The sequence below is a fragment of the Mytilinidion resinicola genome (genome assembly GCF_010093595.1).
Source record: "Mytilinidion resinicola strain CBS 304.34 unplaced genomic scaffold BDZ99scaffold_5, whole genome shotgun sequence".
NCBI lineage: Eukaryota > Fungi > Ascomycota > Dothideomycetes > Mytilinidiales > Mytilinidiaceae > Mytilinidion > Mytilinidion resinicola.
The window spans coordinates 1,655,612-1,667,798 of NW_022985441.1; the positions used below are offsets into that span (position 1 = coordinate 1,655,612).

Below are 12,187 nucleotides of genomic sequence, written 5' to 3' on the forward strand. Positions count from 1 at the left end.
ACCGGGCACCAAAGACCGGTACCTACCAACGCCAAAAGAAAAGGAACATGTCCGGCGCCGTGGATCGAACACGGGTTTTGACTAGAACACATATGTCGGAGACGAAAGGAGGACTGAATGAATCCTTCTTCCGTCCTCGGCATAGGTGTTTTAGGCAGGGTCAAACCAACTGGCCTACACCGGAGATGATGGTTAATGGAGTAAAATTATTCGCTGTAGATCCCGTAGAACAAGTTCTACAGGTTTCTCAGTCAATGCTTGGTTCCACAGCACCTCGGCTGCTCACAGTCGCACGATTGCTCATAAAGACTCGTGGAATGACGGAAGCTATACAGCTACCCGCACTACCGTTCCGACATTCAAGCTGACATACACCGCCTCTTACGCACTGATGCTATATATCCTACCGACAAACTCGAGGCAGGAAGAGAACAGACCCGCAAAAAAGATTTCGGTGCTGAGATTCGAACTCAGGTTTCAATTTCCACCAGCGGTCATCCCGACCTGCTGCGCTTGGGGGCAATTGGCATAACCGAAAGCATTCCTCCCTAAGCGTTATTGGAATTTCGTTCTAACCACTGAACTACACTGGATTTGAGTTAGCGGTGAGTAGAATAAGAGAGTGTATAAAAGTGCGATGGGGCTTTTGATATGAGGGTAGTGACCTAGGAGCATACGCACCTGACACACGTAGAGACAAAGGTAACACGGACCGAGTCTCTTGATTGGCAAACCAGAGAGGAAAGAAATAGTTCTTGCTGAAGACTGACGACGTTTGCAAGGAAAGCTCAGTCGATGTTTACATCGCATCTGCTTCAGGTTGAAAGCGATGTTTTCCTTCCGCATGTATTCCTTCGCGGTGCCTCTATAACAATTATATGCTTGTGGGTACCGCAGCTCTCAGATTAAGTGCGAAGTAAATGGATATTGACCCAGCGAACGGGGAACTACCACGGTGTCATATACATACCTTTTCTTCCGCCAGCCTGGACGCGAAGAAACAACCACGCAACACGAGACTCTACATCGATCTCGCGGGCCTGAGTGGGCTTGCAGGCCTACGTTTGAACCATGTCTTCTCGATGAGTCTACGCCTCCGTTTAATCATGCCTTACGGGCATTTGAGAAAAGCTGGCATGAAGGTAAAATCACCCTGGACGCTTGAAGGCGAAAGTCAATTCGAAACCCCACAAGACGCAATGTTTGTCGTTACCAATCGCCTTTTCCTTTATCGGCCTCTCCGACTACGGGCATCAAATGACTTATCTTCATCGTCATTGCATTACTAGCGACTACTACTATCGCATCCGAAAAGGACGAATGTAAAAACGAGATTATCAAGTCAGGAAACACCAACTACAAATGCCGCTCCGACCACCCATGCTAGCTCCTCACCATCCGAGTGGCAGTCCCTTAATCGAACCGTCGAAAGCCGCTCACAAATCACTATTCCGCCTGAGCAGTCTGTCACAATACCTTTGAGAACGACAATACATGCTATGAGGCGAAGTGTGTCAAGGCAATCGCGAAGTGGATGGATGAGTCCTGGCAGTGAGTCTCAAAACGCATCAACTACAGTACTAAGTTTGGGCACACGGCTATATCACTGCTTGGGCTCCACTATTTCTCGCATGTAATTCACTGCAAGGAGTACCTCAGCTAGTAGATGGGTGGTCAGTTAAGAGGCAGTCTACAACCTACGCCCTATCAATTCGAATACTGGGCATGATTGTGTGAGACGGAGCGTTGAATTGGGGAGCCTGGCAATGAATACCCATAATTTCAAAGGTGTGAAAGTTTCATAAAACATGGAACGGGGGCCGGAAGACTGGAGTGGAGGTGCGGTAATGGTGAAAGCTGGCATACAGGGACGCGAGCTGTTTAGACATTGGTATGAGCAGAATCCTAAGCCAGCGGTTGTTGTTGGTCGAGAGCGACCGGCGAATTCTTCTCTCTCGCAGGCCCTGTATATATGCTAAGTCAATACAGACAGCCGGTTTTGCTGGAGGCTACATCTAAGGCAGAGGCTACGTACGGCCCACTTGCAACACTTCTCGGAATGGGTTCGCCCCTATGTGCTTGATGCAATGGAAGCACGGCAAAAGCGATCATCACAATGGTTTGGGGCCAATCTAAATCAAATCATACACCTTTGTATTAGGCACTAAACAAGCCCTATGCTAGACTTCTCTGTCTCATGGACAGCGTTGAACTTGCAAGCCTAATATCCCCGTTGGGCGCCCTGACAATGCAACGCGCACATGAATGCCTGGGTATCATGTAGGAGAATTGAAAATAGAGAGGCTTAAGAAGACGACGAAGCCTCTAGAAGTAATGACAATGACAAGAAAAGCGCACAGTAAGGTCGAACCCTGACCTTATCAAATGCACCGAGTGAATCGTAGACTGCCCCATATATCCGAAAACACCTCATGAAATAACAATGTCGATGACACATATGATGGCATGCACTACTCGTCGCGAGATCCTGGGTGGCCTCTCATCCAAGAGTACAGGCCAGAACATGGCAGAACTAGTCAGTCGACAAACCTCGCTAGATCGCGAGGTAAAGTGCCTGTCGGGGAAATGGTGATCCTCGTGTCCTTTACGGTAGTGCTATGTTCTGGTGTAGAAACTGTTGCGACTGGGAGGAGGAGCTTCATTTCTGGAGATCGAGTCGGTGTTGGGGGATTATGCAGAGGTGAGGCGTTGTTCCTGGCTGCTTGTGGAGAAATCGGAGCCATTGGAATGGGAACTTCGACGGCCACTATCTTCTTCGGACTGACATTGATGGTCTCTTCCTGCCGCAGGCTCATGTTGAGTTTCATAGTCTGCTTGGCGGTTGTCTTCGAGGTAGTGGATTTCGATACTCCGAAGGCGCCGGTGATCTTGTTCGTCCTCGGCTTCGGCCCAGTCTTCTTCGTCGGCTTCGTAGCCTTCGTCACAGTCTTGGGAGGAATCGAAGTCTTCGGTATCGAGAGGCGCTTTTTTGGTGCTGGTTTGAGTACTGGCTTCGAATCTGCTGCTTCGGACGCGTTCATCAAGGCTGCCGCTTTGCTCGTCGGAATGATCTTCCTCTTCGTGGGTGTCGACGAACCCTGGATTGATGGAGGAGGTTCGATCGAAGTTCGTGGGGCCATTCGGGGACTAGCGACAGGTGTTACCAATTGTCCCTGTACTTGTTCAAAGGCCTTAGGCTTCATGGGCGAGACAACAACGACTTCTGCGGTGTTCTCCTTGGCTTTGCGCAGTTCTTCATCGGTGACTACCTTGAACTCCGCCTCCGAGTGGTCATCCCATCTGGGCATGCCAGCATACCGGGCGACTTCATCGCAAGGGCCTCTCACGATCAAATCCCAACAATTCTCTAGATCTTTGCCGATGGGTTCCGGGTCGTTGTTGATCCATACCGTCATTCCGTCTCTCCGGTCCCGGACTACTCCACACATCTCTCTCGTAATTCGGCGCACGCCAGGAACCTTCAGCGTTGTTCCAGCAACAATGATAGCGTCTGGTCGTGTCCTCAAGTCCATGCGCGTAACGGATCCAATCGCCTCGTCATCGGGATTGTGCTCGTTGTACAGTACCATGCGAGGGCGGAGTCTGCCAATGCCGTGGCTGCGCTTATTGACAGCGGCGCGCACCTCATCGTTCGTGACGCACTCGGCACAGGAAGGTGGAATCGGACCATCGAAGAGACCAGCTTCAAAATCGGATAGCTTATGACATTTTGAGCAGACCATCTTGTCGAGGCCACCGTGGAGCTGCACTGTCTTGGGCCATGGCGCCTTCTTTGGCAGGGGTACCTCTGTTTTTAGCGGCTCAAGCGAAGTATCAATGCCATCGACATTCTGAGAGTATAACCGGAGAAGTCGCCCCTCGTGCGCCAATGTCGCCAGGAGATGGTGAAAGGCGGTCGGCTGTGCTTGCTTTGTCGCCTGGGAAAGTTCTCGTACCATCTCGTGGAATGAGGTGGTGGACTGGTCATCCTGGTATACCGAAGCGTCGAACAGATCCTTGCCAGACGATCTCAAATTCTGGCTCTTCCGGAGCGACTTAAACAGACCAGTGGAAGATCGGAAATCGGGGACTGATAGAAGGGTTAGTCGCGATTGTGGGTGGTGAGTGAGCGAGGACTTACTGCCGGCGGATACAGAGATTCCTGCGCCCGCAATCACAACAATCTTGCGCTTCTTGTGCAGCACCTTGAGCAGACGCTCGAGCTGCGGCTTTTCGGCATCGCTGACCTCTCCGTATCGCAAGTCGAGGCGCTCGGTCGTGCGTGGCTTCGGTTCCGAGATCTTCCTCCGCTTGGCTGGTGGAGGCCCGTCATCGTCGCCAGACGGGGCGGCTGTGGTCATCGGGTCAGGAGCTGGCGACGCCTCTGCGGAAGACTGCTGCGATGCAGACGGCGACGGATAGGATCGTGCAGAATAACAGAACTCTGTCGGCGGCGACGGCGATCGAGAGGGCACAGAGCTGACTGGAGAGCTCCCGCCGTCAGAGCCAAAGTCGAAGTGGTGGAAGGATGTGTCCATGGTGAACGAGGGGCGCGGCGGTGGGCCGCAAAAAGAGGTCGTGGAAGGCGCGACTAGATCATTGGAGTACATGCAAGGGAAATATGGCAGCAGATGGCGCGCGTGGGAGTCGCGGTGGAGTGAATGGGGGGCGGGAGGCTGGTATCGAGATGAGGTTCGCGGTTTCGGGTGGAGACGTTGTGCCTGGCGGTGGAGCTAGCTTGGCGTGTTTACCCATTGTGCTTCCATTGTTTTGGCGCCGCATCGGGCCACCACGAGCAAGAGCGAGAGGATGGGTACAGCGCCCCTGATTCATGGCAGAGCCCGTCAATGAGCAGCAATGCGCTGGCCACTGTGCAGACGTCCTTTGTGGTCTCGGGTGAAGCTGTCACCAGGTGGCCATTGTCACGTTTGTCGCCATCCATGGATCACTCCATCGTCAGCGCAGAAGTCCGCGAATGCTCGAGTGTTTGCTTTGATATTAAGATGGAGACGCGTAAAGCCATGGCGAACGGCATGAGGGCTGCTCATGCGTCGTCTACCTCAACACACACAGTGGCTGGGTGCATCGCGAATGGGGCACGAAAAGGGCGCGAGCTGCTCCCCAGCGGTGTGGGGCGGGAAGGGTGGGGCGGAATCTCTTGGCACTCAAAGTAGCGAGGCCGTCTCAGCCTCAAAATAGCCACACCCAGCATCCAAGGATCCTGTTCAGACTTCCCAGGTTCCAGTTGCTATTGTTCCTATTGTTCGCCCCGCTCGCACCATGCCCACATCTATTGAAGTCTTCGCTGATATCCTAGGTAGTCTCTGACATTCCATTCCCCAAAATCTGACCTACTTTCTATTCTGATGATCCTGCACTGTGTTTCACATTTCGAATTCCTCCTCAATACCCACAGCTGGCCTGGTCAATCTCCTCTGTCTTTACTCTAAATTCTGCTCATACTTCCTCATCCTCTATCTACCATCTCCAAGCCCTCCAGGATGCCCTTGATGATGGATGACCATGACCAGCAATATGTCATGGACGATCTCTTTGGAGACTCCGAGGCCGTTCATATCCCTGCCTTAGTGCCTCCCATCAAAGGACTCGACCAAAGAATCGACGAGTTGCAAGAAATTGGATGTTGCCAGTATGTCGTCTCTGATTAGTGTCTATACATCGAACTTAAAAATTTGCTTACTTACCTCATCGCAGAAAGATCGCATGGTCAAAAACCGGATGCGTTGCTGCAATCACTGCCGGCGGCCGTGGCATCGACCTCAGCGCTTTCCATAGGAGTCCCTCAGACGGCACATGGCAGCTCGGCGAGAAAATCGCCCTAGCCATACCAGCAGCGTCTGATGAATTCCCCTACATTCATGTCGCCTGGGGCCATCTCGGAACCGATCTGGTCGTTATAGATGCTGCCGGACGGGTATCCATCTACACGACAATCTATGCACTCGCCCGCATGAATCCCTCAAAGACTCATTTTGCCAATCACGAAGATGAAATGGGAGCGATAGTCGGCATGCACTGGCTTTCGCTCATTCCTCATCAGCAGAAGGTAGATCCCCAGAAGCAAAATGAGGGAACAAGCTTAACAGATCGCAGGCCCATATTCCATGGTCGGCCGAACGCAATGGAGAAGATTGGAGTTTCCAAATATCCAGCGCTACCTTCAATCACGCCCATCACCCAGCGGAGAGCAAGGCAGGCTTCCTGACCGTTGGGAGGAACGGCTCTCTTAAGCTTCGATTTCAACAGCCAGACAGTAGCTGGCACGAAGCCTCGACCGAATTGGAACACATAGATTCTGCACGACAGCCGTTCACACATGCTGCCTTTGCACCTGACAATAGTGAGCTCTCCTCGTCAAATGTTCTGCTCTATGCTAACTCCACAGACAACACGTTACTACTTGTTGCTCACAACGTCATCGGCCATCTTCATACATATCGCGTCCGGATCAGCTGGAACGTGCCACCAGGCCTAAACCCACAGCAGATTTCAAAGCTAGCCCTCAACCCAACACTGAAAGTCACGAGCCTGATGGTAGAAGATCGATGTTACCCGGAAAGCTCAACTGGAATTGACGGCGATATGACAACCGGACCTGCACAGCAGATCCAAATACCAGGCCAGCTTACCCATCTTAGCTTTCTCCCGACCACTCCTGAACCAGGTTCTGCCGGCCTCCCGACTGTTCTAGCCATCTTCTCCCATTGTCCCAGTCCCATTGCTTCCCTCGACCAGACACAGCCACCACAGAGCTCCTTCAGCATTGTTGCCCGATGGGAGCTTCATCAACCACAAAGTCATCATCTCCACCCCGCTGTCGACCAAGTCTCATCAAAACGGAAGACAGTAGGTGGGGTCCCGGCCCGGCCAACCTTTCGCTTGAAGAGATTGCCCGACTTCATGACAGGCTCCCTAATCCTCTCTTCATTCCCAATCTTTTTCAACACAACCCTCGCCTTCTGCCAAAGCGATGGTACCATCGAGTTCCGGCAACGGTCAACCTTGAATGTTATCATACCAGACTATAGCACCAACAGAGTCACCTCCCTATCTCAAGCTGGATTTGCATTCTCAAATCTCGACCCAACACTTCACATAGCCTTATCAGCCAACCACTGCATGGCTGTAGCAATGCAAAGCGACGGAGAATATAAACTCAAATCTATGGAATACACTTTCGGTCCCCTTAAATCGATCGAAGACGACCCCAAGAACCACGCCGCCATCGCCGCCCTCGTTCTCCAACACACAGCAGCCGCAAATCAATACTTCACATCCGACGACATCTTCGCACTCATTGATCCCGACATCACGGACACCACCAGTCGCGCTTTCGTAGCCCAATCTTTCCGCGCCCTCTCCGTAAACCTCGACTGCAACCAGGACGAAGCTAACAACGCCATGAGCCTGATGAACCGTAGCACACAGTTCGTCAAATGCCTCAGCGCGCAAGCTTACTTCGGCTCGTCTAATAGCCCCACCGGCATCCAGCGCAACCTCCCCAGTAAACTCGCCTGGGCGGTCCTGAACATCCGCTACACAACCCAGATCATGACTATGATGATGCGCATGCACGGCACCATCGACAAAACCCCGCCCCGCCCCGACATCGCCGCCTCCTTTCTCGGCCTGTGCCGCTGGATGATGAACATGATGGTTTGGATCATCGACGAGCTCATGACGCTGGGCAAAACCCTCCGCCGGCTCCCGGGCTACAACAAGGGCAACTACGACCGCGCGCTCTTACAATCCCGCCTCACCGCCCAAGCCGCGCCCGCCCTCCTCCTTCTCCTATCCTCCTTCTCACGGGTCATGATGAAGAACTGGCAACAGCCCCTCGCCTGGATCTCCCGCTTCGCCCTCGCCCTCGCCATGAACGCGCCAACCCCCGAGATGCGCGCCGCTTACGCACCCCTCCAGGTCGCCTTCACCGAGTGCCCCTTCGACTGGCGCCGCTTCGAGGCCCTCGTCAGCGAGGCTAACGCGCAGGTCGCGGCGTGCTACAAGCGCGCGGGATTCTCGGACGCACAGCGCGGCGCGACGGAGAAGGAGCTCATGATGGGCGTGGTGCCGGAGGTGCTGATGCCTGCCGCGCGGCGGTTGGTCGGGGGCGCGCTGTTCGACGCGGGCATGTTGCTTGATCGCATCGATCCGGCGAGGGTTGTATTCCATGATATCCGCTGGGTGGGGCTGGATCCGAGTAATCGGACTAGACAGTGGCAGAGCGAGCATGTGGTGGATGTATGCCAGAAGGTTGTTCTGAGGCCGAAGGGGCTGCAGCTGCAGGCCAAGGGGGACCAGGGGATGGATGGGGGAGCGGTGGCGGAGGAGCAGAGGTGGCGGAGGTGCACGAGGTGTGGGGCGATTATGGAGGATGTGACGCCGAATCATGGGAGAGACAGTGTGGATAGGGCGCCGACGTGGATTGTGAATATTGCGAAGCATTGTGTGTGTCAGGGGGGGTGGATGCTTGTAGGTTGGCCGGAGAATGCGATTGGGGCGTGAGGGATGGGATTTGGCTGCTTGAGATTAAGTGTTTTCGTCTGCTTTAAGTTTGATATACCAACATCTATTCTTGGAATCGAGCCCATAATGCTTTGGAAATTTAGTTGCGGGTTTCTAAGAAGCGAGTGTACGCAGAGCTTTGTTGAGGCACTCACTGTATGTATGATCAATCGCTTCGTGATTGACAGCGGACGCTTGCATTGTTACATATTTATTCGTACAGTACAAGGATATATACAGACTCTTTGAGAGACCGCTTGACAGCACGCTTCTTCACCTTCAGATGCTTTTTTCTGCATCAGACCATCATTCCGCTCTCGACATCAAACCTGAGTATGCTCCCCACAATCCCCCTCCCTACTCCATCCCCTCCATCAGCGCCACCTTATCCAACACCATCCCCCTCACTCCCACCCACTCCCTCAACCCCTCCCATTCCTCACCTTCCTCCTCCCCCCTCCTCCACGGCTCCTTAAACCCCCACGCGCCCGCCACCCGATCCACCGCCCCCCTCTCCTCCTCCCGCAACCACCGCTCCCGCAGCGGCATTCCCATCGCCCACGTCACGCGATCCATCTGGTCATTCGCCGTCGTGACCGCGACCACCCCAATCGTCGCCGTCGCGGCCACATACGTCAGCATCCCCGCAAAGGCCATCGCCGTCGCGGTGCCCGGGTCCATGGTGCTCTGGTACTGCGCCAGCTGGCCGGCGAGCGTGTAGACGGCGAGCGGCGCGAGGGCGGCGCCGGTGAGGGGGGGCAGCGCGCGGCGCAGGAACTTGGCGCGGCGGAAGGCCGGGGCGCGGTAGGTGGTTTCGATGACGTCGAGCGCGAGGGGCAGGGATTTGGAGGCGATGGCGGCGTTTAGAGCGACGTCGGCGACGGGTGTGGGGATGGCGGCGCTGGCGGCGGAGGGGGATTGGGGCTTGTAGGTGACGGGGGAGGTGGAGGGTTTGGGGACGGGTTTGGAGGCGTAGAGGGTGAAGGCTTCGGGGAGCGTGGAGGGGCGCACGAGGAGGGATTGGGTGGTTGTGTAGGCTTCTAGTATGGCGGGGGTGACGAAGACGGGTGGGTGCGTAAGGAGTGTGTAGGCGAGGTTGGAGAGGCGGTCGATTTGGGCGGCGTTGGAGGGGGCCGGGGCCGGGTTGAGAGTGAGAATGGCCGAGGCGGGGGTGGAAGTTGATTTAGGAGCATTTGGGGTCGAGGGTTGGGGCTCGACGAGCAGGTGGGCGGCGGATTCGCAGGCTTTGAGGGCTGCTAGGGTCTCTTCTTCGGATGGGATAGTGGTAGAATTGAGTATTGCGTTGACCAGTTTCTCGGCTTCTCGTATCTCGGAGGAAGCCTGGGAACCATTCTTTGGCGGGAGAGGCGCTGGTGACAGCGAATTGAGTAGTTTCGAGGCGGCTGAGGTCGACTGCCGCGCTAATGTTTTTGGAACTGCTGATCGAGGTTGAGGACGGGCAGCTGGGCGCAAGAGAGCTGACGACGACAGGAAGCGGCGCGGCTGGCCAGGCTGCCGCAGTATGTGCTCGCACAGTTGGCAGAGCGACTGCGGCCTGCGACGTAATAAGAGGGCTGGCCGGTCCATTGCTCCTGTGGAAAAACTTCGATTTAACATGGTAGAGCTCTCCGCAACACCAGCTCGTGAAGTTGATATTGCCAAGACCCTCGAAGCTGAGTCAGCCGCCGTCACTCGAATCGCGCATCACTGGTGTCTGTCCGTCCTTCTGCTGCCCAACAGCCAGCCTGTACATATACGCCCACTTCTACTCACCGCCGACACACGCCCACGAACCCATCCACCGTGCCCGTGCAGCTACGAGCAGCCTTCCACGAATGTCACACACATAAGCCTCCCCGCAGCCCATTGAACCAGACATACGACCACCTCTCTCGAAGCTCACCCAGCGAATATCGTCCTACTTTCACCATGTCTGCTCCACCACCTCCTCCACCGCCGCCTCCTCCGCCAGGCGGGCCTCCTAAGGGCAGGCCAAAGGCTGGAGCTGGAAGAGTACGTGACAAGCTATCCAAGTCTCAAGAGCTTCTGGAGTTCAAGCTGCTCTATTAATAGTCTTGTGATTGCATTAGGCTAACACCAAGCTCAGGGTGCACTTTTAGGAGACATTACCAAAGGCGCAAGACTAAAGAAAGTGACTGTTGTCAACGACCGCTCCGCGCCAATCGTCGGGAAAGTGTCAGACGGTCCCGCCGCGCCTCCTATGGGAGCAGCACCACCAGTTCCTGGAATGGGGAGAGCCGCTCCAGCACCTCCAGGAGGCCTGGCGCCACCTGTGCCTGGGAACCGAGCGAGGAGTAATAGTGACACTGGGAGGGACGGATCGAGTGACTCGGCGATGAGTGCTGCACCGCAACTAGGGGGACTGTTTGCAGGAGGAATGCCAAAGCTTCGCAAGTCAGGAGGCGTGAAGACAGGAGCAGAGAGCCAATCGCCATATATGTCGGACCCAGAATCGTCACGAAGCTCTGTTCCGCGACCGCCGACGGGTTTTGCACCAAAGCCGCCAGGAGCTGCTCCGCCTCGACCTCCAGGCGGCGCCCCACGACCTTTCAATCCAGCTGTATCAGCGCTGAAGAACAATCTAAGACCGACGTCGGTGATGTCAACAGCTTCAGCGCCGGAATTTGCAGGAGGGAAGCCGAAACCACCGCCGCCAATTGGGAAGAAACCCCCTATCCCTCCGCCAACATCACGGAAACCGTCAGGCTTCGCTCCACCGCCGCCTTCAGCGCCCGCAGCACGACCTCCTCCACCTCCTTCATCCCTACCGCCTTCCTTGCCTCCAGCTCCACCTCCTCTACCACTAAGTTCGGCGCCAAAAGCACCTCCAGCTCGATTTACACCTCCCCCACCGCCACCCAGTGCACCACCACCACCAGCGTCCGCTCCAACAAACGGCCACGCCCCTTCACTAGCAGAACAAGCAGCCCGGAACGCTTTCGGCCGAGCCTCTCCAGCTGCCCCTCCTCCACCACCTCCCGCCTCTCCTCCAGTTTCGAGATCTGACGACGAATACGACCCGTATCGCTACACCGCTCCATCACCACCTCCACCCTCCAAAGCTCCCGCTCCACCCTCAGCACCACCACCTCCACCCTCCGCCGCATCATCACGAGCCTCCTCATTTGTACCGCCGCCTCCATCGTCTGCACCTCCGCCTCCCTCGTCTGCACCACCGCCTCCATCGTCTGCGCCCTCACGACCACCCATGTCACAAGCGCCCGTACGCTCTATGCTAGATCCTAGTTCTTATACCCTGTCAAACGGAGGAGGCGGAGGGCACTCAGGCCGTAGTTCTGGACATACGAGTCCAGGACACGGAGGTAGAGGGGGAGGGCGGGTGGTCCCGATTCATGATCTGCGATGGAAGTTCCAGGATGACAGCCAGTTGCCGATTCCAAGGCCATTTACGGGGGGAAGTAAGAGGTATAGGGCCGGTAGGGGGAGTAGTGTGCCGCTAGATCTGGGGGCTTATGATTAGTAGGAGAGAGAGATGCGTAGGCGGATGAAGATTCTTACGGTGTTGTTGGGTTTGTGGGCTTGCTGAGTTGTGAGGTGTGCAGTATGATGGCGTTGAGGTGATAGCGATTCAACGGGTAACGTTTAGACGCTTGCCGAAGAGTTCTAAATATCAAATATG

At 55.3% G+C, this 12,187-nt stretch overlaps 4 protein-coding genes and 1 pseudogene across 5 annotated transcripts; 2 read left to right on the forward strand and 3 right to left on the reverse strand.

The window, feature by feature from the left end:
- Nucleotides 1–449: 449 nt before the first annotated feature.
- On the reverse strand, nucleotides 450–593 carry BDZ99DRAFT_t30 (annotated as a pseudogene). Its single transcript has one exon. The product of its transcript is annotated as a tRNA-OTHER (tRNA).
- A 1,944-nt stretch (nucleotides 594–2,537) lies between these two features.
- On the reverse strand, nucleotides 2,538–4,538 carry BDZ99DRAFT_474055 (DHS-like NAD/FAD-binding domain-containing protein; the record flags this gene model as incomplete). The annotated part of the gene is made up of 2 exons (XM_033721867.1): nucleotides 2,538–4,090; nucleotides 4,142–4,538. The coding sequence occupies 2 exons, from the start codon at nucleotides 4,536–4,538 to the stop codon at nucleotides 2,538–2,540; spliced, it is 1,950 nt and encodes a 649-aa protein (XP_033580356.1).
- A 619-nt stretch (nucleotides 4,539–5,157) lies between these two features.
- On the forward strand, nucleotides 5,158–8,892 carry BDZ99DRAFT_438510 (uncharacterized protein). Its single transcript, XM_033717621.1, has 4 exons — nucleotides 5,158–5,650; nucleotides 5,716–6,067; nucleotides 6,115–6,361; nucleotides 6,407–8,892. Exons 1-4 carry the CDS (start codon nucleotides 5,502–5,504, stop codon nucleotides 8,524–8,526), a joined length of 2,868 nt encoding a protein of 955 aa, XP_033580357.1. The 5' UTR covers nucleotides 5,158–5,501; the 3' UTR covers nucleotides 8,527–8,892.
- BDZ99DRAFT_382111 (uncharacterized protein) lies at nucleotides 8,884–9,597 on the reverse strand (the record flags this gene model as incomplete). The annotated part of the gene is made up of 1 exon (XM_033715267.1): nucleotides 8,884–9,597. A coding segment is annotated over one exon (714 nt), but the record flags the coding sequence as incomplete, so codon positions are not given.
- An 858-nt stretch (nucleotides 9,598–10,455) lies between these two features.
- BDZ99DRAFT_517658 (uncharacterized protein) lies at nucleotides 10,456–12,028 on the forward strand (the record flags this gene model as incomplete). Its single annotated transcript, XM_033725199.1, has 2 exons — nucleotides 10,456–10,539; nucleotides 10,634–12,028. The coding sequence occupies 2 exons, from the start codon at nucleotides 10,456–10,458 to the stop codon at nucleotides 12,026–12,028; spliced, it is 1,479 nt and encodes a 492-aa protein (XP_033580359.1).
- Between the last annotated feature and the right edge of the window lie 159 nt (nucleotides 12,029–12,187).